Source organism: Manis javanica, chromosome 10 (assembly GCF_040802235.1).
Source record: "Manis javanica isolate MJ-LG chromosome 10, MJ_LKY, whole genome shotgun sequence".
In the NCBI taxonomy this organism is placed as follows: domain Eukaryota; kingdom Metazoa; phylum Chordata; class Mammalia; order Pholidota; family Manidae; genus Manis; species Manis javanica.
In genome coordinates, this window is record NC_133165.1 from 46,977,901 (window position 1) to 47,003,291 (window position 25,391).

The window sequence follows — 25,391 nt, forward strand, 5'->3', positions numbered from 1 at the left end:
GCTATTATTAACTATCCAAGTGAATATGGTAGTACTCCTTTGAGAGTTACTGTGGAAAAATTGAATGAGTTAATAAGAGTTTAGCAAAGCTCCTGGCATATAGAAAATGTTCAATAAATATTTAGTATGTGTATTAATTTATTTACTCAGCAAATATTTATTCAGCTCCTATCATGTTCCAAGCATGTGGAATAATCATAACAATAGGAACTTAAAATCGTTTTTGGATTACATATTGTGTAGTGCATTGCACAGTAAAATAAAAAGGACTTGGTTGTTTATTCCTTCGGTGTTTGCTAACCCTACTATGTGTCAGGCATCATGCTGAATGGGGGGTATGTGTGGTTGAAAAAGTCAGTTTCACTGTTAAGATGCTTGCAGGCTGCTAAGATATGCACATGTAGGCTAATAATTCAAATGCCAAGTGACAAGTGTCATACAGAGTGGTCTTTTCAAAGTGCTAAGAGTGTCCCTCATTCTGTCTGGAGGAATCTGGGAGGCCTTCACAGAGGAGGGGATTTATTAGTTCAGCCTTGAAAATTTGAGTAGAAATCGGACAAAGGTAAAAACATTTTTGGCAGGGGGCAGGTATATCGTCATGAGGTCTGTGATGAGATGTGATGAGTGCCTGCCTTCGGGTGGCTGGACCCCAAGCCCAGGGTGTCCATGGCAGGCAGAACAATGTCCCCTCCCCCAAATGTTCACATCACAATCCCCATAACCTGTGACTATACTATCTTAAATGGTGAAAGGGGTTTTTCAGCTGTGGCTCAATTACAGATTTTGAGTTGGAGAGATTATCCTGGTTTTCCCCGAGGGGCCCAAGTTAATCACATTAGTCCTTAAAAGTGGGGAATGTTTCCAAGTTGTGCTCAGAGAGGGAGGAATGTCTATGAGAGAAGAGAGAGTCCACTTGGCTGACTTTGCAGATGAGGAAGGGGACTTGAGGCAAGGGACGTGGGTGGCCGCGAGAAGCCAGAAAAGGCAAGGAAAAGGAGTCTCTGCTGGAGTCACCGCGGGGGCGTTGCCCTGCCCACACCTTCCTTTCAGACCAGGGGGCCACACATTGGACTTCTGGTCTACAGAATTATAAGACAGAAATTTCATATTGGGTTATCTAGTAAGTCTGTGGTATTTGTTAGAGCAGCAATAGGAAACTAATACAGTGTCTTCTGGAGAATGTCAGGAGACCACATTGGATAGAAGAAGGGGCAGGAGGAGTTTAGATTTATTCTATGTTAGCAGAGGGTCTCAAACTTCAGTGGGGTACCCACTTCTTCATGTAACATTGATATTCTGTATTGATATTAGTTCATATTAACAGACTGTGTTAATATTCTTAGAGAGAGAAAGGGAGAGCTGACTTGTTTGTTTTAATGGGTGTGAGTTTTCCATAATCTGAATGTATATTTCTTATTGAATTAATGGAGACAGGTTATTTTTAGCCCTTGTTGTTAGAATAATTCTATAGTAAGTTATCTTGACCTTGTGTTATTTTGTACAGTGTAAGTATGTTTGTAAGATGAATTCCAAGAAATGAAACTGTTGGGTCACAGAGAATATGCATTTTTAGGAGTCTGCATTTCTAATAAATGTCTGAGGGCATGGTGATTCTGCTGAGAACTGAAATTAAGTGGAGGTTCCTGAACAGAATTCAGATCTGGGTGCCATAAGCGTCCCTGTGGCTGAGAGTGTGGAGGCAGGGAGGCCATGGTGTGTGTGTGTGTGTGTGTGTGTGTGTGTGTGTGTGTGTGTGTAAGAAGAGAGAGAGAGAGAGAGAGAGAGAGAGAGCAAGAGAGAGAGAGAGGGGGAAATGGCCTCGCATGGTGAGTGATTTTTTTGTTGTTGTTTTTTCAGCTTGGGAAATTCCTAGGACGAGAGGCTCTTTCTCTCTCAATGGCCCTGGGTCAGAGAGCCATGTTGGGGCTGGCATCCCTGAGGCCCACTTGTGTGTTCAAATATCAGGCTGAATTCTAATGTCCCTTCCCTTCTGTGTGGTCATTTTAACCCTGCAAAGGTAATTACCTTTGTGATTTGGGAGGGAGGGGTAATGTGTCATTTCAGCCTTTATACAAGGTGTTTCCAATATTAGACCCCCTCTGAGAAACCCGAGAGCTCTAATGTCCTCACTGCTGCTGACCTCTAGAGTTTTGAGGTTCATAGGATTTATATAGTATCAGCATTGCAACCATGCTATCTCTAATCGTTTCATTTTGGCCATGGATTTATGTAGATTTATTGCTTACTTTGGTGTTTTTACTGTGAATTCTCCATTCTGGGGTTAACTTTGATTCTTCCCTGGGTAGGCCGGTGCTCAGTGTCACCTCGTTTTTGCAAGAATGACTCATGGACACTCTATTCTCCAAGTGTTTTCATGTCTGAAAACGTCTTCAATGTGCAGCTCCCTTGCTATTTATCTTCCTGAAGACTTCCCCCAAGAGAGCAGTGTCTTTCTTCCATTCTTGCTCCTGAGGATGGGCTGGGTGTAGCTCTGCTTGCGTGGCCTGGTGCCCCCGAGCCTGGGTTACTGTAGGAGGACCAGAAAGTGCCATAATTTGGAATGAGGAAGTTTGGCTGCCAATTTCAGGGCAGCTGAACAGAAGATTATTCCCCTTCCCTCCTGTGTTTGGGATATTTGTTACTCTAAAAATATCCATGGCTGCTGGGTATAGCCATGTAGGCCTTGTGCCCTGCACGACTCCAAGGAATGTCATTCTCACAAACCATGATGTGAACCGTGCCCCCCGGGGTTGTGTTGGGTGGTGGCCCTGTAAGTCTTGGCCTGGCGGGGGCCTAGAAGTGTGGAATTCTTATATCTGAGCGCTCCCCAGACTGGTCATCCACATATCAGCTTTATGGATTTGTTCTTAGGCTCATTCCCCTGATCTACTATGATTTTCTTGTGTGTGCTCTAAATTGGCTCACATTTTCCTTACATAAATGAATTTAAAAGGGCAGCTTTATATTACAATTGGAAAGAGAAAACCAGCATAAGTGGCCAGAAATAGAAAAAATATGTGTGTGAGTGTGAGTGCATAAAACAAAACAACGCTATCAAATTCTAGCTGGATGCTTTTGCCTTGTCTCTCTTTTTTAAAATAGAAGATTAGCAAGTATTAGAGCAATGTTAAGGACAAGCAAGCACAACACTGAAATTTCCTCCTGGCAGTGATCTGGAGGGGTGGAAGGGGCTGGGAAGGGTGATTGTTCCTCATGACGTGATTCAGCATGTTTTAGCATTACCTTCTGCCACGATGGACCCACCGTGGGACATGTGAGGACACACTGGCCCTGTCTGATGCTCTACCCACCCCAGGCCTCCTGAATCTCTTGTCAACACCTCCACGTGGTGGCCCAAGCCTTTCTTATATCCTTTCACCACTGGGAAGTTTCATGCCCCCTCGGAGGGGCCTTTTTTGCAGCTAATCCTTCTTTGGTGTGTCAGACAGACTCCTGCTCCTTGGGCCCCTTGGGTTTAGCTCTGCCCCCTGGCATCAAGTGCAAAAAAAAGCAAATCCTTCCTACAAGATTCATCCCTCCAAACGCATTTAAAAGTGGGTCCTCTGGAGTTGGCATGCTCTGGGTGGAATCCTGGATCCACCACGTACTATCTCTATGCCTCTGGGTAAGGTATTTAACCTCACTGGGCCTCAATGTCTTCATCTGATAAGTGGGAACAATAGTAGCACCTCTTTCATATGACAAGTTAGTGCATGTGGAGATTGAGAGCAGTGTCTGGCCCATAGGAAGTGCTCCCAAGTGTCAGCTCTTGTTATTCCCTGTAGCCAGGGTCTGCAGGGCCCTTGTCCTTGCATACCTTCTTCTGGGTTGGAAGGCAGAGGACTTGAGTTCCAGCTTCAGCTCACTATCTGACTGATGTTGACAACTTAAGTGGCTCATAACTGGGTCTTGGTTTCCACATCCAGGAACTGAGGGGTTGGGGGGGTGGGATCCCTGGTTCCCAAGTCCCTGCCCCCATCTCTAGCCAAGTTGGATGATTCTGTGCCAAGGAAGGAGAGAGGGAATCCCAGGACACAGATGACTGTGGGCCACAGTCTCCTGGGTTAGCCCCAGTGGGCCACAGACACCTGCCCAGGCTCCCTCTCTCTTTTGTAATTTCTCTTTCAAAACATGATTTGGGGGGTGAGACAGGACAACTCATGAAGGATTCCTGATAGTATTGAAAAAAAGGGCAGACGTAAGACCAAGGCATTGGGAAAAGCAGATTTGCCTTGCTTTAACCAAATGCAACATATGGGATGGCACCAAAAGAAAAAGAAAAAAAATCACAATATCCTCTATTTGTCAAGCTCCCTTGAAAACTATGATAATTATAATTGTGAACACTTACTGAGTCCTTGTCTGCCCCAGGTGTCTCACATATGTGGTCGTATTTGATCCCCAACTATGTATAAGGCAGCACCAGCTGCTGTAACAAATAAACCCCAGAATGTCAGTGGATTAGCACTGTAGCTGTTTATTTCTTGCTTGTTACCCTAGAGTACAGGTCACCCTGGCGGGGGCTGGTCTCTACAAGTGATCTAGGGAGCAGGGAACTTCCTCTGCATCTAGGTGGAAGAGCAAAGAGAAAGCATGCCATTCCTTCCTCAGGACATGCCCCACATAACTCACAATCACATTCTGTAGGGGAGAACCAGTCATGTGACCCCACTAAGATGCAGGGGGTTCTGGGAAATATTGTGCCTGGGTGGGCGGCACTTCCTCGCAATAACTCCACACTACAGAAGGAGAAGCACATTTATTTGGTGGGTAGCCAGCAGTTTTTGTCACACCGTATGTGGTAGAGATGACAATTATACACATTTTACAGTTGAGGAAACTAAGACTCAGAGAGTCTGGCCTAGGTCACAGAACCTGTAAGTGGCAGAGCTGGAACTTCAGCTCAAGACTCCGAGTTCTGAGCTGTTACACTGAACCACTATAATGTTAACTTTCAGTAGGCATTTAGGTTCTTCTAGTTGTAAAATTCTTTAGAACAAATTCTTTTCTTCCATTTCCCCATAGTGGCTAAAAGGCCTGAGCAAGGTGCGTCTGGAGGCCATGGTGACACAGTCACAATGCCAGGCAGGATTTTAGTCTTCACTATTTCATCCACTTGGAGAAATGATTATCCCCAGAAAGTTTACTCACATTTTGGACTCCTGCCAGAAATCAAGGCCTGGTACCATCTGTAAGAGATAAATAAATCAAAATATCATCAGCAGATAAGTGTGTGCCATCTGCTGCCCTGTCAGTTGAACTGGCAGAGGCCTCCGGAGGATTCCGAGGAAGCTCTTTGCCAAGGCTCTGTCGCCAGCCTGGATGGCGAGAGGAGGAGCTGCATGCAAGATCTGCTGGTGTTTTTCTTTACTCCCCCCTCTTGGTGCTGGATTCCTTGAATCCAGCCTGCAAAGGTGTGTGCACTTTTGCCAGATAGAACCCTTTCTTGTCGGCCACATTTGATAGGGTCTGGGACCAATTCTCTGCCTTCCCAGCAAACTACAAGTACCCACTGCAGAGAAAACCACCCAGGTGCTTGCCCAGAGGTTAGTCTCCATGGATTTGAGATCTCAGAACCAGAGTTGACTCAGAAGTAGCCATGTTTGGGACCCCTTGGCTGGGCATCTTGAAATGTAACCGCATCCTGATAGCTGCTAATTTCTCCTGCCACATGTGGAGTCCTCTTTGGAGGGCATCTGGGACTGAGAAATAATGGATTTTTCTAGAACCTACTTACTCTTAAGAGGCTGTACAGAATAGTGACCAAAGGCAAAGGTTCTGTGTTGGGCTGTCTCAGTGTGAATCTTGGCTTGGCTCCCTCACTGGCTGTGTGACCTCAGACAAGTTATTCAGTCTTCCTGTGCCTCAGTTTCTTAATCTGTAAAATGGTGGTGGTAGTTAGTAAAGCACTTTGGGTCTGGCACACAATGCATAAAACATGCATAATATATGATAGCAAATATTATTTGTCAGCTGGCTTTCTTAGATCAGTGGTACTGCCTCTGTGTTGTCCCTACCTTCCCCAGCCCCTCACCACGGGTCTCCTGATACCCTCTCTCTGCCCCACACTCCACAAAAATCTCAACTACCATCTGGTGGGGTATAAAATTAAGTCATGATCCTCATACCCAGGATCTGGGGACACAGCCAAGGATGCTAGGCTCCCCAGGGCCCCTCCCTCTTGCTGCCCATCTTCCCACTGCCAGCCAGACCTGGGCTTCTGTTCATGCCAAGGGCAACTTGGCCAACCATCAATGCTTCGCACACCTTCTGCCAGCCTTCAGCATCTGCCTCTGGCCACCTCCCTGGATTCTGCCTTGGCCCTGCCAGGTTCCCTCCATCTGCTCAGGCTGGGCTGCACAGTTCCAGCCTCCTGCTTCTGGCTGGGGAAGACTTCCTGGCTCTCCGTGAGAGGAGGGCAAATGTGCCTCTGACCAAGGATCCAGGGAAGGAATCAAAAATAGCTCGTATTATGGAGACAAGCATGGATAGGCGTTTTCATGCACTTTCTTCTGTTTCTGCCCTTTTTGCCATCCTGGGAGGCAGGTGCTCCATGACTTCCGTTTGGCAGGTAAGGGAAAGCTCAGACCGGTGAAGCACTCTCTGAGGTCGCGTAGCGAGAATGAGCAGAGGAGGGATTTGAACTCATGTTTTGTGGCTTCTGAGCCCAGACACCTCCATGTGCCTTGAGAGTACACCCTTTTAAGGAAGGGAGCCTTGAGAACTGTGATAAGTGACAGTGGGGGTGTGGGTGTCAGCACATCAAACGGATCCCTTTGCACATGCTGCCTGATCTAATTCCAACTGAAGAAGACTTGTTTTATACCCATTACCTCATTTAGCTCCCAGCTACCCCATGAGGCTGGGATGATCATACCTTATTGGCAAAAATACCCCAAGCAAACAAATGGGAACAGTTGCTCTCGCATGGTCCCACAGCCAGCAGATGGCAGAGCTGGGATTTGAACTCAGGTCCGTGTGAGCCCAGGCTTTTCACCAGGAAGCACACTCTGCCTGGCCTCCACTGACCCTGGAGCACCCTCTTCCCCTTGATACTTTCACACATAAGCATCTTTCTCAAGTAGATGGGAGATGGGACCTGGAGGAGGGGCCTCAAGGTAAGATCCCTGGAATCGGGTATGAGTGGTGATCCAGAGTGGTGGCAGCTGTGACCCAGCTGGTCGCATCTGGGGTAGATTCCTGGAAGCATTCCTGCTGAGGGCCTGTGCTAGGCATTCCCTTTGGTGGCAGAATAAATGTGTCTGCTGACAAGCTCAAGCCGCTGCCTTGAGGGCAGTTTCCAAGGGCTCCCCACCTCTGCCCTTAGCCCAGCCAGGTCCCTGCACACAGTGGGTCAGAAGGGGTCAGTGGCAAGAGCAGGTCAGAGTCTCTGGGTTGTGTATTCTATAAACAACAGTGCAAACAGTCAACAGCCCCATAAGGTGATGCCATGTGGTCTAGGAAGAAAGGACCTTCCATTTGTCTTTCCTGAGCAAGGGAGCAAACCCTTTAAAAAGAGCTTTGGATACAATTTCTGGGGCTGAATTCAAGATAACCCCATGGTGGTGGTGGCAGCTGGTGTAGGCAAGACTGGCCGTGGGGTGACAGTTATGGAAGCTGGGACTGGGGCCACAAAACTCTTTGTACTAGTCTCTCTCTCTGCTTTTGCAAAGGATGGAAATTTCTCATAATAAAATGTTTGAGAAAGATATTTCAGAGACATGGTTGATTTGCCTGAGGCCAAACCAGCTGTTCTGGCCATGGAATCTCCTGGGTCTCTGCCCTACTTCTGGACAAAGCAGTTACTTGCATGATGGGAAAAACTTTGGAAAAACACAGCTCTGGGTCCACATCCTGATTCTACCACTTCCTGGCTGTGTAACTTTGAGTAGGTCACTTTGCCTGTGAGCCTCAGTTTCCTTGTCTATGAAATGGGGATGGACACTGACCTCATACAGTTGTGATATGTCAAGTTCTTAGCAAGGAGCTTGCCCTGGGCTTTCCTTGGGTCTCTGGATTCTGGATCTCAGGCAACATGACAAACTCTAGCTTCCACCTGCTGGTGGGCAAATGTGCCATTTACAGCCCAAAGGGGTCCAAGCCAGAGGGCCCAAGCCATGGCCAAGGTAAAATGTGACAATATAATGACATATATCTTGATAAAATGCTGGAAATTCAGAGTAGGGAGACATATCTTTGGAGAGGGGTAGGTAGTTGGTAAACAAGGCAGGCTTTTCGAGGACTAGGGTAAGCATTTGAGCTGGGTCTTAAAGGCTGGGGATAGTTCAGACATGGAGAAATGGGAAGGAGAGATGTCAGGACTGAGAGGGGGGAAAAGGTAGGGATGTAAATCTGAACCAGTGGCACAAAGCAGCAGAAAAGGAGGGCCTGGGCTGAAAGACAGTGTTCAAAAAATCATGTCCAAGGGGATCTCTAGGTCTCCATGACCTCCTTATCATGGCAGGCGTGGGGCTTGGTATGGCTGCCCACTAGGGCCACCTCCTCTTCCCGTAGTGAGGACACCCTGTTTCAGTTTGCCTCCTTCCTCCCAAATAGGCCCTGAGACACTCTGGTGCTCAGTTGAGTCTTACAGGTGTGGTGGCCATACCCTTATGATTCTACAGGGTAGAATCCCACCTTTGGTGTAATTCCTGGTAAAGGCAGTTTTTTAAATGTTCTTCATTTATTTGCACCACTGTCATGTCTAGAGCACCTGTTACTGTCCCAGGTTTGAGGACGCAGCAGCAAATGAGACACATGGTCATGGAGCTTCTGTTTGCTGCAGAGACACATTGGGCATTATTTAGAAGAGCAGGGGAATGTCCTCCTTTGGTGCAAGGATTTCGAGTGGCTGGTACATAGACTAGAATATTAGAATGGAAGCTCCACAGTGGCAGGGACTTATCCATTGGTTCACTGCTGTACCCCTAGCACCCGGCAGATAGTAGGTGCTCAGTAGATGGTTGAATACAATTGCATCAATACTGAACTCTGATATTGGGAACCTAAGAGAAGTATATTTTTAAGGATCAAAACTAATTCAAACACACCCCAAAATCACTGCTTGATGTTGTGATTTGGATTCCTAGGAAAGAGAGACAGAGAGAGGCAGAGAGACAGAGAGAGGCAGAGAAAGAGAGGCAGAGAGAGAGAATTTAGTACTGTTGCATTATTTCAGGGCATGTAGCTTCCAGCCTGGTTTGGAATGTGGTCAAGCTCACAGTCCACACATATCTACATGTAAATAGAACTCACAGTGGAGAAAAAGTCCATGACCTATCCCATAGAGGCCACAGATTATAGATGAGTAAATAAACGCACACGCAAGATCATGTCAGACAGAGATTGTGGTAAGTACCATGGAAGAGACATGAATGCTGGTGAGGGGCTGAGAGTGATGGGTGAGGAAGGGGGAGGGCACTGTGGGTGGGGCAGAGGCTGCTCGTTGGAGTTCACCCTCCACGTCTGTCCTCCGTCCCCTCTGTGCCATGGGTGTCTGCCCTGTGCAGATGGAGTGGCCCCAACTCCTGTGTTGATGGGAGGCACCAGTAGGAAATCAGAGAGTGGAAGGAGCAGCATGAGCAGCCTCTGGGAACTTGTTAAAAATGCAGAGCCTTGGGCCCCAACCCAGAATTTCTCATTCTGATGCTTGCTTCAGTGTGATGAAGTTCCTAGTAGCAGTTCCTCCTCTGTGGCTTCACCTCTCACATGCTCCTTTCCCTCCCCTGCCCCTTTGGGCCGGGGGAGGTGAGGGCTCCCCACTGTTGCTAGCCCCTCACCCCCTGTCCACACTTCTGTCAATAGCCCCTCTGCTCGGCAGTCTTCAGAGAGCTTCCTCTAGGGTGCCATTTGCTTCCTGCCGGGACCCTGACAGCCCAGATGGCCAGGATATCAGTTCCTATTCCTCGGGACAGGGCACGACCTCATGAGTCAGCCACCCTTGTGCTAGGGCTAGGTATCAAGTCCCATCTGTTGGCCACTGGCCGCAGGGCATGTGCAACGATGAGGACTCCCACACAGAATGTGTGAATCTTCGAGGTTGTGGTGGGTATGAATATGGATGCTCACTTCTTACAGGCAAGGAATGTTCCATGACTCTACTTCCCTAGTCTAATGGGACTGAGCTTCCATTCTCCAGGGTAATGAGAAATTCAGACCTCATATAACCGAGGTTCCTTCCCAGCCCCTGGGTCCTGTGAAGTTTTCAGAACTTTTGGGAGAGACCTCTGGTCTTCTCCTGCCCCTCTTCTCCCTACTGCTGGTGGTTTCATGGTCTCACAGGGGTGATAGAACCCTCATTAGGGTGCAGGAATTTCACTAAGCCTGTGACATCTAACCCCATATTCCTGGAAGATCCTGACATTTCCTTAGGGGGCTGTGGAGGTCCTGCAGCTCATGGATCCCCTAAACTCTTCTCCAGCTCCACTCTCCTCCTGTACATCCCCCTCCTCCATCCCCTTCCTGAATTGGGGCAGCATTACCCTCCACTAAGTCTCTCGGGACATAGTGGGTCCTTAGGAAAACTCCTTGATCACAGTGGGTCAGAGGGAAGCAGAGCAGGAGTGAGTGATGGGACAAAGGGCAATGTCCACGGATTTGGGGGAGACAATGGAAGGTACAGGGCCACGCCCCAGGCATGGGTCCATAGGGAGCCTATGCATTTCCTGCAGCTGCCCCTTGGCAGTTTGGATTCCTGCCCACTGAGCTGGCCCAGCTGCACCAACTGGTAGTTATGCCAAGCCCTACTGACACACCCTATTATAAGCACCATAGAAACACTGGAGTTGGTGATTTTCACTTTTTATAGGTAGAGAAACTGAGGCACCCGAAGGCTAATGCTCGTGTCACACATCTAGCAAGTGATGGAGCCAGGCTGAACCCAGGCAGGTCGGTCTCTACAGCCGCTGCTCTGAACCCCACATCACCTCACCCCCCGTGATGGAGGTCTGTGCCTCATTCCTGTCTCCCATCCATTGGACTGCAGAGGACCATGCCCTGTGTTTCCTCTGCCTGTGTGTGGGAGATAATGATGACAATGAGAGCCACCATCTCCTAAGCACCCATTCTGTTCCAGGCATTGTGTCCAAGCTCTTTGCCTATGTTGAGTCTCATGGAACCCCTGCAGGTACTGTACCCATTTTACAGTCAGGGGAATCAAGGAACAGAAAGACTGGGGTTTCATGAGGCAAAGTGATAGGATTTGAACCCAGTTCTCCTGATTCCAGAGCTCAGGCCCTTGCCCACTCTGCTATCCTGCCCCACAAGTACTGTCACTTGAAGGAGTGTCTACTGAGATAGCATGAGACATCACTAAAATGACTTACTATTGTTTTTCCCCAATACTGAAAAAAGATTTTTTTTTAACAAGTCAGATTGGAGTGTGAATCTCACCCAGGTGCATGTTGGAATCACCTGGGGAGCTTGGCAAACCCCACTGATGTTTAAGCTCCATACTGACCAATTAAATTGGGGTTTCAGTAGGTGGGACCTGGGCTCACCAGAGCTGAGAACCACCTAAATAAGATGACCGTTAGGATCCTTCCTAGCTGTCAAGTTCCAAGGTTCACTGAAGGTATGCTGGCATCAGGTGGCATAACATGCCACATCTTCATGATCTAAGTGACCAGTCTCCGTCTGAAGAGATAAGTGCACTTAACTTTAGTTTTAACAATCCCTTAGTTAAACATAAACTTAATAATAATTAACAAAGATGTTAACATTTTAAGGACCACTTCTAAAACCAATAATCCAATAAGGAACAATTTGGTATCTTACTCACAAGTTAGTTTATCTGTATCATGGAAACCAAGGATTTGAGATAAAAATCCCTTCTGTGTTTGGATTTCAGTTATTTTTCTTGTTGACAGACAATGACCAGTGTTGACAATAATATGGAGATACTGGAACCCTCATACATTGCTGGCAGGAATGTAAAATGGTACAACTTCTTTGGAAAATAGTCTAGTAGATCCCAAAAAGTTGAACATAGAGTTACCATATAACCCAGAATTTCCACTCCTAGGTGTGTACCCAAGACAGATGAAAACTTCTACACACAAAAACTTGTATGTGAATATTCACAATAGTCAAAAAGTGGAAACAAACCCAAATGCCCATCAACTAATGAATGGATGAATAAAAGGTGGTATATGCATACAATGGGATATTATTCTGCAATAAAAAGGAATGAAGTACTGACACATGCTACAACATTGATGAACCTTAAAAACACCATGTTAAGTGAAGTCAGTCACAAAAGGCCATATATTGTATGATTTCATTTATGCAAAATGTCCAGAACAGGCAAATCTGCAGAGAAGGAAAATAGATTAGTGGCTGCCTAGTGGTGGGAGAATTGGAGGAAATGGGGCTGACTGCTCCTTTGGAGGTCTGATGTTTCTTTTTGGGTGATGAAAATATTCTAAAGTTGATTGTGATGAATGATCACACAACCTTGTGAATATATTAAGAATACACTAAAAACTTTTGCATTGTATAAATATGTGAATTGCATGGCATGGGAGTTATATCTCAATAAAATAAACTAGCAACAATCACATGAGGCCAGCAAGTGCTTTCCCCTTTAGACAGGCACGTGCTTGCTGATCTGCCACAGTCCCCACTACTCCCCACTGCTTTACTACTTGCCTCACTTAAACCAACCAGCTGGCCCCTTAGACACTAGATTGGATGACTTTAGGGTGAAGAAAGAAAAAGGGAAGGCAAAATGCTTAGCATATAAACCTTAAATATTATTTAGGAGCCCAGCTGGTGGGGGCAAGACATTGATGTGGTATCTTGGGGCCAGCTTCTCCCTTGGGCCCTGGGGACACAGAGCCAAGGGCCCATAATGCTTTCATGGGTCCACAAAAATGTTTAACTTTTTTTAAAATCAGAAGAAAAAAATGAACTTTTTTTTAGGTGATGAACATTTTAATATATTATGTAAATATATTCACCTATAACCAATGCAGTTGTAAATATAATTAAAAAAAAATTTTTTAGGAAGGGATCTAAAAGGCAAAAGTGCCTGGAGTCCACAAAATTTGATGTGACTCTAGGTGCTGGTCCCAATTTGACTGTTAAAGTTTACCTCTCCAGATTTTGATAAAACAATATAACATTAAAGAAAGTTTAAAACAACTCATCAAAATCCATTCATTCCAGCACATCACCTATTCTCATTTTTTAAACTTTCCTTCTAGTTCTTGGCTGTCAGCAAACACCTCTCTCAGTGAGCTATAATCTTGGCACCAGTAATGTGCTCTGTGGCTCCTACTGGTAACTTGGTGGCCCTGGGCCTTATTTGCTTCATCTGTAAAGGGAGGTGAGGGTCTGACATTTTAGTATAGAGCCTGGGGAGGAAGCGAGATGACGGAACTATAGGAGCAGCATCTAGCCACTTGGGGCCTCATGATTCTTTGGAAGGGATGACATAAATAAGAGAGGAGTCCACTCCTTAGCTTGGCACTTAAGACCTTTTGTGATCTGGCCCCTGCCTTCCTCCTCAGCCCCATTTCCTTCCCCCAACTTCCTTTTGCCTTTGCATTTATATGGTGCTGGGAGGAAGTTCAGGATCCCAAAGGGGCTTAAACAGAACTTAGAGAAGAATTTAAGAAGCTTCAAACAGACACAAGAATTGAAATTGCTGGAAGCTTCCAGGTTTTTCTACCTCCCAACTCACATTGGTTCCATTTTGACCCCAAATCTATCTCCTTGCTGAGATCAGCATAAAATTCTTAGACCAGGAGTTGCATGCTCACCCTAAAGTCATCCAATCTCGTGTCTAAGGGGCCAGCTGGGTGGTTTAAGTGAGGCTAGTGGTAAAGCAGTGGGGAGTAGTGGGGACTGTGGCAGATCAGCAAGCATGTGCCTGTCTGAAGAGGGCAGCACTTGCTGGCCTCATGTGATTGTTGCTGTGGGACTTGGAGTTGTGAGCCCAGCATGTGGCCAGATCTTCTGATTCTTCGGGGAAAATCAGAAATCTGATTTGTAGGCAACATTTTCCCTATTTTTAGGATCTTGTGTGTTTGTGAGCAGGGTTCCTGCAGGAGCTCCCTTTATGAGAAAGGGTCTGGAGCCTGGGGCATATCTTGCTCATTGCTGCATCCTTGGTGGTCAGCTTAGCACCTGGTGTCAATGAGACCCTGGAAGAAAGACCAGCAAGTTGAATTTCTTAGGGGCATGAAGTTTGGGTAGAAGGCATTAATTAATTAATTAATTAATCAATCAATTAATTAATTCATTCATTCATTCATATACTCCTTCAATAAATATTTATTGAGTATTCACTATGAATCAGACACTGTTCTAGGTGCTAGGGAACAGGCAGGAAGAGAGATGGGCAGTGTCAAAGGAGGGACCTTTGGAATGTTAAATAGGCAAGTTAGAGAAGCCTCCCTCAGAAGGTAACATTCGAGAAAAGTGATAGAGGAAGGGTACACCATTCAGCTAGCAGAAGGAAGAATGCTCCAGGCAGAAGTAGCAGCATGTGCAAAGGCCAAGGGAGGAGAAGGCCCTGAGGAGGCACATTTATGGATCAGCAAAGAGTCTAATGTGGCTGGGTGGAGCGAGTGAGGGGGAAGCTAGTAGGAGATGAGCTCAGGAGGTGATGGGGGACCTCGTAGGCCATGCATGGTGAGGACTTGGGTTCTGACCTCATTGAATTGGGAACCATGGGAGGGTTTTGAGCAGAGAGCACCTAATCCATCTCCGGCTGTGCCAGGACCCTTTGGTCACCATGTGGCTGAGGGAAGAAGCGGGGGCGCCCATGCAGCGGCTGCCACAGTAATTCTGGTGGAGGTGATGGTGGCTGGACAAGCGGCGGTTCAGAAGTGGTGGGTTCTAGATACACCGCAAAGCTTGAGCCACAGATCAGTGGCCTGAGCACCCAGAGGCTGGAATTGCCATTTACTGAGCTGGGGGTGCATTGAGGTTGGGGTTTAGGGCCACCAAGTTACCAGTGGGGCTCACAGCCTGTGGCTATCTGTCTAAGAATCACACACAAAAGGTAGAATTATAAGGTGGCTGGGTGCCCTGTAGAGGCCAAGAGGCCATGAGGGTTTGTAGTCAGGGGAAGCATGTTCCTGGCAGGGAACAGCACCTGTGAAGACCTTGTGGTGGGAGGGAACACCAGGAACATAGGAGCAGAGAGGAGCGGACAGGAGGTGCAGCTGGTTGTGGGTGGAGGGGCTCGGGGAGGCCAGTCCTGGGTCCACGTGCAAGAATTTGGGCTTTGCCCTTTCAGAGGTCATCTGAGGTTTTGAGCAGGCGTGTGTACCTGTGTGTGCTTGTTCACATGCATGCATGTGTGTGTGTGTGTGCACACATGCACATGTGTGTGTTTGATGTGAACAGAGCCGTGTGTTTTGAAAATACTCCTCTGGCTGCAGTGTGGAGAATGTATTGGAAGGAGGCCTGGCGGCCCTGTGCTGGTGGGCCTGGATGGGGAGCTGTGGAAAGGGGCTGAGGGCTGTGAGGAGGTGACAGTGGCAGGCCTAGATCAGATCGGGTGGTGAAAACATTGTGGTGCTGCTCAGCTGATTTGGCAGGCTCACCATCCGCATTCCTCAGGGACACTGGCTTTCTGGAAATAAGGGTTAGAGAAAGATGTCACTTGGTTGGAGATGCTCAGGCCTTGGGCCCCATGCTCCACTTGGGGTCAGGGCTCTTGGAAGGGGGAGATACGAAAGGCTGACATTCTCATGCCCTTTCACATTCTGAAAATCTTTCTTTTCCTTTCAAAGGTGAAAAGTGTCGCAGCTTCATTGACCTGGCACCGGCATCGGAGAAGGGTAAGGTGTGCAAGCCTCACCCTCTTGAGAGACACTGCCCTCATCCCCGTGGGAGCCTGTTCTTCAGCAGCCCTGGGCCACGGTGCCCTAGGAGCCAGAATCCTGGTGCAAAGCTCCAATTCTGGAGCAGCCAATGAAGTGGGGGAGGTGGTTGGAGGAAGAGCATCCTGTCCTCTCCCCCAAGTGGGGGCAGTCCTGAGAATCATTACACTTTGTTACTGGCAGTGCACGCTGGGACTCTAAGGGAGATAGGATGAATGTGCGAAGTTGGGGTCAGGCAAGACCAGTGTTGGAAGCATTGCCTCCAGCTGTAGGATTTGACCTTGGGGGAGGGAAGCCACATGTCCTGTCTCTGTCATCTTGAAGGTGTATGTTGGGGGGGTCCAGCCTGCTGGGATGCTGCTATGCAGAGAGGGCTTATGATGCCCAGGGCCAGTAACAGAGATTCTGACCCACAGTGATGCTTGGACAGAGTGATTAGGAGCAGGCTGAGCTTGCATGGGGGGCACAACACTCAGGATTAGGTTTAGCTGCAAGAAATGGTGACCCCAAATAACTGGCTTCAATGGATAAACTAATTTATTGCTTTTATAAAAGTTTAAAAGTAGGCAATCCAGGGTGGCTCTGCACCATGAAGTCCTCAGGATCCAGGCCCCTGCTGCCTCTCTCTGTCATTCCTATGGCCTTTGTCTTCATGGTCTAAGATGGTGGCTAGAGCTCTAGCTGTCACATCTGCATTCCTGGCACAGGATGGAGGAAGGGCAAAGCTTGTATGTTGACTCTAAGGTTTCCAGAAGTTGCCCCACAACACCTGCTCTTTTCTCCTTGGCCAGAACTTGATCACAGAGCCAACTTGATCACTCAGCTGCAAGGAAGCTGGAAAATGAGGTCTTCATCCTGGCAGCTATATGCTCAACTAGAAGTCCAGGGTTTTATCATGGAAAAACAGGAGGAAACTGTTGGGTACTCGAGGATACACTGCTACAGGAGCATAGGGTGTGGCTGCCTCCCTGCCTGCCTATCCCCTGCCACCAAGAACAGCAACCGAGAGAGAACAGATGTTCAGGACTCTTCAAACAGCCTGGAGGTCAGGAGAGGGTTTTGGTCCTGGGAATTCAGGTGGGGAAACTGAGGCAGAAGTCCAGTTCTATAAACTGTCCCAACATGGGGGGCTTTGGCATGTGTGGCTCTGGAAAATCTGCAGTCCAGGACATGTGGCCACCCATGCCCCCGGCTGGTGGGGCTGAGCTTGTGGTTTCCCAGCAGTGTCGGGAGGCCCAGGGATCTGGAGAGTCACCTCTCTGACCTGGGAGGTATTGGCAGAGGGGGGAGGGCAAGGAAGCCATGGTCATGGAGACTGGTGACATTCCTGTCTCACAGACACTGTCTCCTTGGAGAGTTCTAGCCAAGTGGTGGCTGGTGGGACCGAGGGGCATGTGACAGGGAACCCCCAGGGTCCTCAGGCCCAAGAGGAGGCCAGGCTGTCCTGTGACAGAACTCTAGGCAGTGCGATGGCCGTTCCAATGACTGTGCTCTGGTTAGTTGCTACATGTGGCCACCCCTGAGGTTTTGGGCTGAGCAACTCAGGCCACAGCTTCCAAACTGAGGTGTTCAGGGAACAGTACGCAAAGGACTGATGGTACCAGCCACTGCTGACTAAGCTCTTACTGTGTGCCAGACACTGTGTCAGCTCCCTCTGTGTATTAGGTGAGAAGCTTCCCCTCAAGCTTGGGAGGAGGGGATTGATGGTCTCACCTTACTTGACAGATGAGGAAGCTGAGGCTTAGTGGCATTAAGTCACTGAGACTCACATTTCATAAGGGATAGAGGTCAGAGGTCACATACCAGGTCCTCTGTTGTCCTGCATCTTAGCAGCTGATACCTGGAGGCAGCCCTCTGGGACCCATATTCCCCAAGGCCTTGGAGTTCCTGGGTCAGCTCTGTTTCAAATCTGGCTGCCAGGAAGCAGGCCTATGTGCGCAAATGTGATGTGTATGCATGTCTGGTTGAGGGTTAGTGTATGCGTGCATGAGCAGGTGTTCCTGTGAGAGTGTGTGCACACTGGTGGGTGTGGAGGTATGCACATGTGTGTACATGTGTGAGAGTGCACATGCATGTGTATCTATGGGAGCAAGCACAAAATGTGTGTCCAAGTGTGAACACACATGGGGTATGTGTGCACCTGTGAGCATGTGTGGATGTGTGTACACATGTGTGTTTCCATGTACAGGGGCAGGCAGGTTGCTCATGCCTCCTCTTGGGAGGCATCAGACCTTTAGTCTTGCTTCTTTTATGAGGACTGAGGGTCCCAGAGAGGTTGTATCTTTGTGCTTTACTGGCTGCATGATTTTACTCTCAGGGCTTGGCGACCACGCTGAGGACCTTCTGGCTGTGTATATAAAAATGTTTATAAGGAGGCTGAGTGGGCTGGCTTTGCCGCCAAGCTGCAGAGCAGTTTGCATGTACTTGCTGCCTCTCAAACCCTTCAGCCCTCCCCTGGGGTCTGCAGGGTTTGATCCTGGCAGTACTGGTAGCCTCTCCCCTCCCAGGGTCCCAGACTGCCCTCCCAGAGGCGCCTGCGGGAAGGTGGCAGTCATAGGTCCTTCCATTTGCTCTTCGTGCCCTGTCCACGCTGCCTGTGCATTTCATAGACGAGGATCCCAAGTTGTAGAGATGGGGTGTCTTGTTCAGGGCCACACAGGGACTCTACAGCTGATGTTGAGCTGAGGTGTCTTCTCTTCCAAAGAACACTCTTCTCCCAGATTTTTGCTCCTGCACCTTCTCCCTCTGTACTTCCCTTCAGTTTGGCAAAATATGATAAAAATCATGACCCTCACACTAACTGGCTTTCATGTAGTGCTTTGAATGTGCAATGTTCTGAGAACTTTATGCACATTGGCTCATTTAATCCCCATTTTGCAGATGAGGAAACTGAGGCATAGTTAATTGACTTGCCCAAGGTTATCTAGTTAAAACCCTAAGATTTGAACCTGAGCAGTCTGACTCTTAATTGCCTGGTTCTTCTGCTGGAAAGCTAGGCCTTCTGAGACTGTGTGTATGTGTGTGTATATTGGTGTGGTGTAGTTGAGGGTTGGTGCATGTATGTGGGAGCAGGTGCTACTGTGAGTGTGTGCATGCGTATCTCATGTGTACATGCTTGCATGCTGGTGGGCAAGTGCATGTGAGCGTGGGGGTGCACACATGTGAGTGTGCATGCATGTGCATACATGTGTGGCCAAGTGTGAGCATGCATGCATGTGAGTGTGTATGTGGGCATGCATGTGCTCTGGGTGACACTCTTCCTTCCTTCTTCACCAGGACCTCTGAGCTGAGGCCAGGTGGTTCTCAGGCTCATGTTCCCCGCCTTCCTCCACCCCCATCCACTTGGCAAACCACAGTCATGCTTTCAAGGCCCTTCTCAAACGGCACCCCCTCTTTGCCATTTTCTCCGATATCCTCCTGCCCCTTGCTCCCCCCATCCTCCCTGGCAAAATATTCATCTGTCCTCAGTGGTTTTGCCATAGCACACATTTTTCTTAGTTTGCCTGACCATTCTTATTTTGCGTTTCGCATGGGAAATTCTTTCCACTTTCCACTAGTGTAAGCCACAGCCATTTTTCATCTGGAATCCTGTCATAAACTCTTAACTGGTTACTTCCTTCCATTTTGCCCCCTGATTCATTTGTAGCCAGAATGATCTTTTTAAGGCATAAATCATCTCATGTATCTCCCTCTTTAAAACCATCCCTGGGCTCCTGTCTCACTCAGAGTAAAACTCAGTGCCCTCATCTTGGCCTCAAAGGTCTGTGGCATCTGGTCCTGTACCTCATTTCCTGCAATACCACCTCCCTTGCCACACTCCACCTCCCCCAAATCCTTACTGTCCTTGGGTCAGCCAAGCTAGTGTGTGCCCCAGGACCTTTGCATTCGCTGTTCCCTGCTCCTGGAACACTGTTCTCTCGGCTCTCTGCACAGCTGGTCATTTCGGTTCAGATGTCACATCTTCAGGGAAGGCTTTGTGTAATCTTTGCTCCTCTCCACTCCTTCTCTGTGTAGTTGTCCTCATATCACTTATTATCACCTGAAATGTATTCAGTATTTGATTAACGGTGGTCTCCCCGAGTTGACCTTCAGTTCCAAGAGGGGATTTTGTCTTGTTTGGGACTCACTGTATCCCCAGTGTCCAGAGCAATGCCTAGCACTGATAGGTACCCCAAAAAACTGGAATGAATGAAAAATGAACATTGATTTTAAACAGCATATAATTTTGCTATAAAAATTAAAGCAATTCTTAAATGTGTAAATGAGAAATGAGTCTCTTATCAGCCCACCCTTAGTGGTAGTTTGTAGTATTAGTTCTTGAAGATAGATGGATAGATAGATAAACAGATAGATAGATAGATAGATAGATAGATAGATAGATAGATAGATAGAGACACATACACATGTATATATAAAATCATGGATTGCTTTTCATATCAATATGTACAACTCACCCTTATCTTTTGAAACAACTGTATAATAATTCATCACATCGAGACAGTTTATTTAACCAAGCCGTATTGTTGGCCACTCTGAGCATCCTGTATCATAGTTGAATAATAGTTACTTGTACACATATCTTTCTCTCTTACAAGACTGGGACCCTCTGAGGGTGGCAATGGTTTCTTATTTACCTCCGGGCCTCCAGGGTGCAGCCTAGCACTGCAGTGCCACTGACAGAGCAGCATAGAAAGTGCTCTAACAAAGATCTGCCCAGGGCCCAGGGGAGGCAGAGGAGCTGGAAGGAATTAAAGATGCCCAGGCAGTTTATGAAGATGAGATGTGCAAATGCAGGTGAACAGCAATGTCTGTGTGCAGTGAACTTGATACTAAAAATGCAGAGGGAAAGCTCCTTATACTTCCTTGACTTCTTCTAGGCTATCTACTCTCCAAATCCCAGTCTCTAAGTCACTGGGATGAGATTCTCCTACCAAATACTTGTGATCAACTGGGTAATCTTCAAACCTAGTGTAGTGGTCAGCAATATATACAATAACGCTGTCTAATAAGCCATCCCCAAATGCAGTGGCATTTGGGATTGTTTTTTGCATGACCCCCACCTCAGGTCCCTGTGAGGCATCCATGAAGATGTTTAGATTTCCCTCCCCTTGTTGTAGTAATAGGACTCCCTAATAAAGACTGCTCCCGAGTCATTTGTCAAGGTGTGCAGTGAGCAAGGTTCCCTGTTCCTAAATCTTGGGTTGGAGCTCACCCTCACAGGTAAGAGGGTCCTCACTGTGAATGAATGAATGAATGAATGAATGAATGAAAGAGTGAGTGAGTGAACGGAGCCTCTCATGATTCATGTTTGCCATCACAGCTGTACCAGCAACTCCTAACTGCTCTTCCTCAGCACCCATCCGCACACACAGTGGGCTACTCCACAGCATTGAGAGGGAACAGCCTCCAGCTGCCCACAGCAGCATGGACTATTGAACAAAGGAAGCCAGGTTGAAAAGAATTCATACCATGATTCCATTTATATAAAACTGAAAAACAGGCAAAACAAATCTGAGCTGTTGGAAGTCAGGACAGTGGCTGCCCTTGAAGACTGGAAGGGAGCATGTAGAGGGCTCTGCAGCAGGTGATGTTCCATTTCTTAATCTGGGTGCTAATTACACAGTTGTGTAATGAACTTATCAAGCTGTACACTGGTGATATACACACTTTCTGTATGTAAACAGAGGTCCTTCAATAAAAAATAAGACAAAAATTTCCCCCACTGAATTCTAAATTATCTTTCCAAAGTAAGAATCTACCTGTATCAGGCGCCTGTTTAAAACCCTCTCCCGGCTCCCAAACTCACACAGCTCATGTTAGCATGGCAGCCATGGTTCTCCATGATCTGGTGCTTGCTTGCCCTTCCCACTGCACCCAGTACAATCCCTGACATGGGCCCGTGCTCCAGCCCTGCCTCCCTGCTTGAGTACCTTTCCCCCAAACTCTCATCTTTCATGCTTCCATGTCTTTGCATATGCTCTTCCCTCTGCCTGACCTGCCTTTACCACCTCTTATTTGCCTTGAAAACGTCTATTTTATCCTTCAAAACCCAGCTTTGACATGACTTCTGAAAAGCAACTCTGAACCCCAGATATACCTGTGGAAACTGGTCCTCTTAGCATCTGTCATACTGAGTTATGTCCATCTCCTCCACCAGACTGGGCACTCCGTGAGGACAGGCCCCGGATCTTGTCCTTCTTGATCTCCTGTGTCCCATGTGCAGTTGGCACATAGCTAGAATTTGGTGAATTCTGACCCACTTGGGCTGAGTCATCACTGCTCCCTGCCCTGTTTCCCAGGGGGTGGGGTTTCTGGCAGCCACCAGCAGGCAATTTTTGTGAAACAATCTCCAAAGCTTGTAGGTTTCATTTGTTTAATATTTCAGGGATGCGTAGCAATGTGGTAGCTCTATGGCCACAGTTCTGAGCCTTGTGAGAGTCATTCCTCATTTCAGTTCCTATAATAGTCTCTTGTTGGTTCCCTCAACCTCTCTGTTCTCAGTCTGAAATAGATTTACAATTCTGTTGCTCACTTAATTTATTTAGTGCATTTTATTGATTTATGTCATAGAGCTGAAATGTGCACAGATCAGAACATGCTGGGCAGGGGAAGGAGAGGGGAACCAACTTCCACAGCTGCCCAAACCCTGATATCAGAACTACACACAGGCCAGCCTGTTGGCTGCAGCCTGAGCACGCTGGGTGGCCAGGGCCTGCCTGTGCCTGTGTATTAATCCTGAGTGATCTTGTCATCCCGCCTCCCTGGGGAGCTCTCTATCAACCCTCACGAGCTAACCCAAGGGTCCTGCCTCTACGAAGTCCTTCCCCAGACTGAGTCAGTTACTCCTGCTCTGTGCTTCCACATCACTAAGTGCATACCTGTGGTCCAGGGCCTGGCAAAATGGGAGCTCTGAGTCTTTTATTCCAATGCAGACACATTAGGACACAAAGAGGCAGGAGACTGGCTGCAGCGGTCCACATGTTCATTATTCCCTCTCACCTGCCATTCTTGAACAATAGAGAGGTAATTCTGGTAGCCCTCTGGCCAAGGGTGGGCATCCTCAATTATCTGTGTGGCCTTGTCCTGTCTGGGGAGGCAGCAGGGCTCCGGGGTCCTTCTGCTGAAGGAGATCATTTCCTGGCCATTCTCAATAAACTCACAACACAGGCCACCTCGCCTGGTGCTGCTGAGTCCTTGGCGGCAGAGCAGACTACAGCCTTGCTTCCAGGAGTAGGCTCTAGTGACCTTTGTCCACCTGGCCTCAGGCCAGGGGTCAGCATCCCTTGGCACCAGGCATTGTGTCAGAAGCTGGGTCAGTGAGGAGAATCGCACCCAGCTCCTGCTCTTGAAAAGCCTGAGACAGACAAGGAGGAAAAGAGTCACAGCTGTGGATCGGGGGTCCGGTTGGGGTGCACAGAGGGCTGCAGAATGGATGTGACAGTCCAGGAAGGCTGCATGGAGGGGTACCATGGGAGAGGGTCCTGGAGGATGAATGCCATTCCTTCTAGTTCATAAAGTGTATCAGGGGAGCTCATTCCTGGTTGAATGAATGGCATGTGCAAAAGAGTGAGACCAAGTGCCCTTGGTGCCATGCACATGGTAGATTCTTAATAGATGTTTGCTGAATGACTAAAGACTAGAAGGGAAGTAGAGTCCAGGGAGGTTAAGTGCCTTGCTCAAGGTCAAACAGCAAATTTAGGTCTGAGTCAGGCTCACCCTCCTGGCTCCTGCAGCACCGTGCCCACCCTGCCACCCCCTTCCCATCTCATCCCATCCTTCCTTCCCACCCATCCCCCTGGCCCATGCTCTTTGGCGTGCACATGGTCCTCCCACCCCCACTCATCCTCAAGTGCTGGTTCTGTTACTTTTTGTTCTGAAATTCTGGATTCCTCTAATTACATGCTCTTATTAAAGGTGATTAAATCCCTGTGCCTGGTGGAGGACTGCTCCCGGAGATCACAACATCTAATAATTGCTTTAGTTGCTCTAATTCCAATTATTCAAGATTATCTTTCCAGGCAATTAGGTGTCTGGGTAGTCTCCTGCTCACTTTCTCAGAGAGCATCATATTAACCTCAAACGGTGACCAGCTTTCATGTTTCATAATTGGAAACACTTTCTCCATGGTGAGAAGATTCTGTTAAGTGTAAACAGTGGTAATTTAAATTTCTAAATGACTCCCAGGCCTTACCTTACTCTGGTGTGAGAAATCACCTCGCATGGTTTAATCCAGCCCTTGGCACATGTGAGCAGAGGTAGGTGTTAGTAGTGTTGGGGAACAGGGCTTGCTGAGCTGTATAGGGTCTGAGGAATTTAAAGGATGGCCACTTTCCGCATTCCAGGAAAGTCTTTCCATGGGCTGGCTCCTCCTGGATCTCTCCCTGGAATGCAATTTCTAACAAGACCGTACCATTTGGCCCCGGCCTTGCATTCACAAAGAGCCTCCACTTTATACACAGGATGATTCCCTCCAGTGAAGTTAGACGTACAGCTAGAAATCAGGGCCACCAGTCCAGTTGTGCAGGTCATATATTGTGCAATGCTGGGGGTCATGATTCATATTGTGTTCTCTGTGGATGGCATAGGGTTGGACAGTGCACATCTTGTACAACTGTATGCAGGGGCCAGGAATACACAGAATTAAAAGCATTCATTATATAAGTTGATGTAGGCACCTCACTGCTGGACCTGGGAATTTGTAACCTTATTTATTTTGTTACACTTCTTTGTTTAAATTGATACAATTTCATTGGTGCAATTTACAAACAAAATGCACAGGTTTTAAAAATACAATTCAATGAGTTTCAAGAAACACATACATCTGTATAACCATTCCTGTAGAAACAGGGCCCATTTTGTGGGCATGTAACCTGTAGAGTCACCTAGAATCTGTACACAGAAAGACCCAATGTTCGCTTAATGCTCTACCATAATCATCTTGAAATTCTTAATAATTTTTTAAACAAGGGGCCCTGCATTTTCATTTTGTAGTGCCTTCTCAGTTTGGGCTGTGTACTGCATCCCCTCCCATATCGTTATTCACTTACTGTTTCCCTTTATGTTGATTCACTTAGAAAGTCTAAGTATTTTAGACTCATCCTGAGCAATGACACCTGTCAACTCATATTTTTAGTGTGTCAGGCTCTTTTTTCCAAGATACTTTTATAAATAAGTTAATAATAATAATAATAATATCAAAAACTTATCTCTGTCTGGCCAACATGCCAGGTCCAGCTGATCCCACAATAACCTGATGAGGTTTGTGCTGTTGTCACACCATGTTATGGGTGGGGAAACTGAGGCCCAGAGGGGCTAAGTCATCTTGCCCAAGACCACCTGGGTTGTGATGGCAGAACTGGGTTGGCACCTGGGCAGGAAGGCTGCAGAGTCCTTGTGCTTCACCATTCCACTTTCTACCTTGAAATGAGCTATTAAACTAGAAAAGAATCCCAAAGCTAGCTGCACCTGGGAAAGAACTGAAATCTAGTGAAAGGAAAGGAAAAGGAGAATGTTGGCTGGGGTGGGGGAGGGGCCTGGGAGGAAGAAAGGGCCACC

General features: G+C 47.5%; 1 protein-coding gene across 5 annotated transcripts in view; it reads left to right on the top strand.

Moving 5' to 3' along the window:
• The window catches only part of GSG1L (GSG1 like), a 224,499-nt gene that overhangs the window by 69,367 nt on the left and 129,741 nt on the right, over positions 1-25,391 (top strand). For 3 of the 5 annotated variants that reach the window (XM_073215366.1, XM_073215364.1, XM_073215365.1), the window contains exons 2-3: positions 15,747-15,794; positions 16,628-16,881. In XM_073215366.1, the coding sequence (XP_073071467.1) occupies positions 15,747-15,794; positions 16,628-16,881 (302 nt within the window). The remainder of the gene's footprint in view (positions 1-15,746; positions 15,795-16,627; positions 16,882-25,391) is intronic. The other 2 variants (XM_036992498.2, XM_036992496.2) reach the window with 1 other exon arrangement.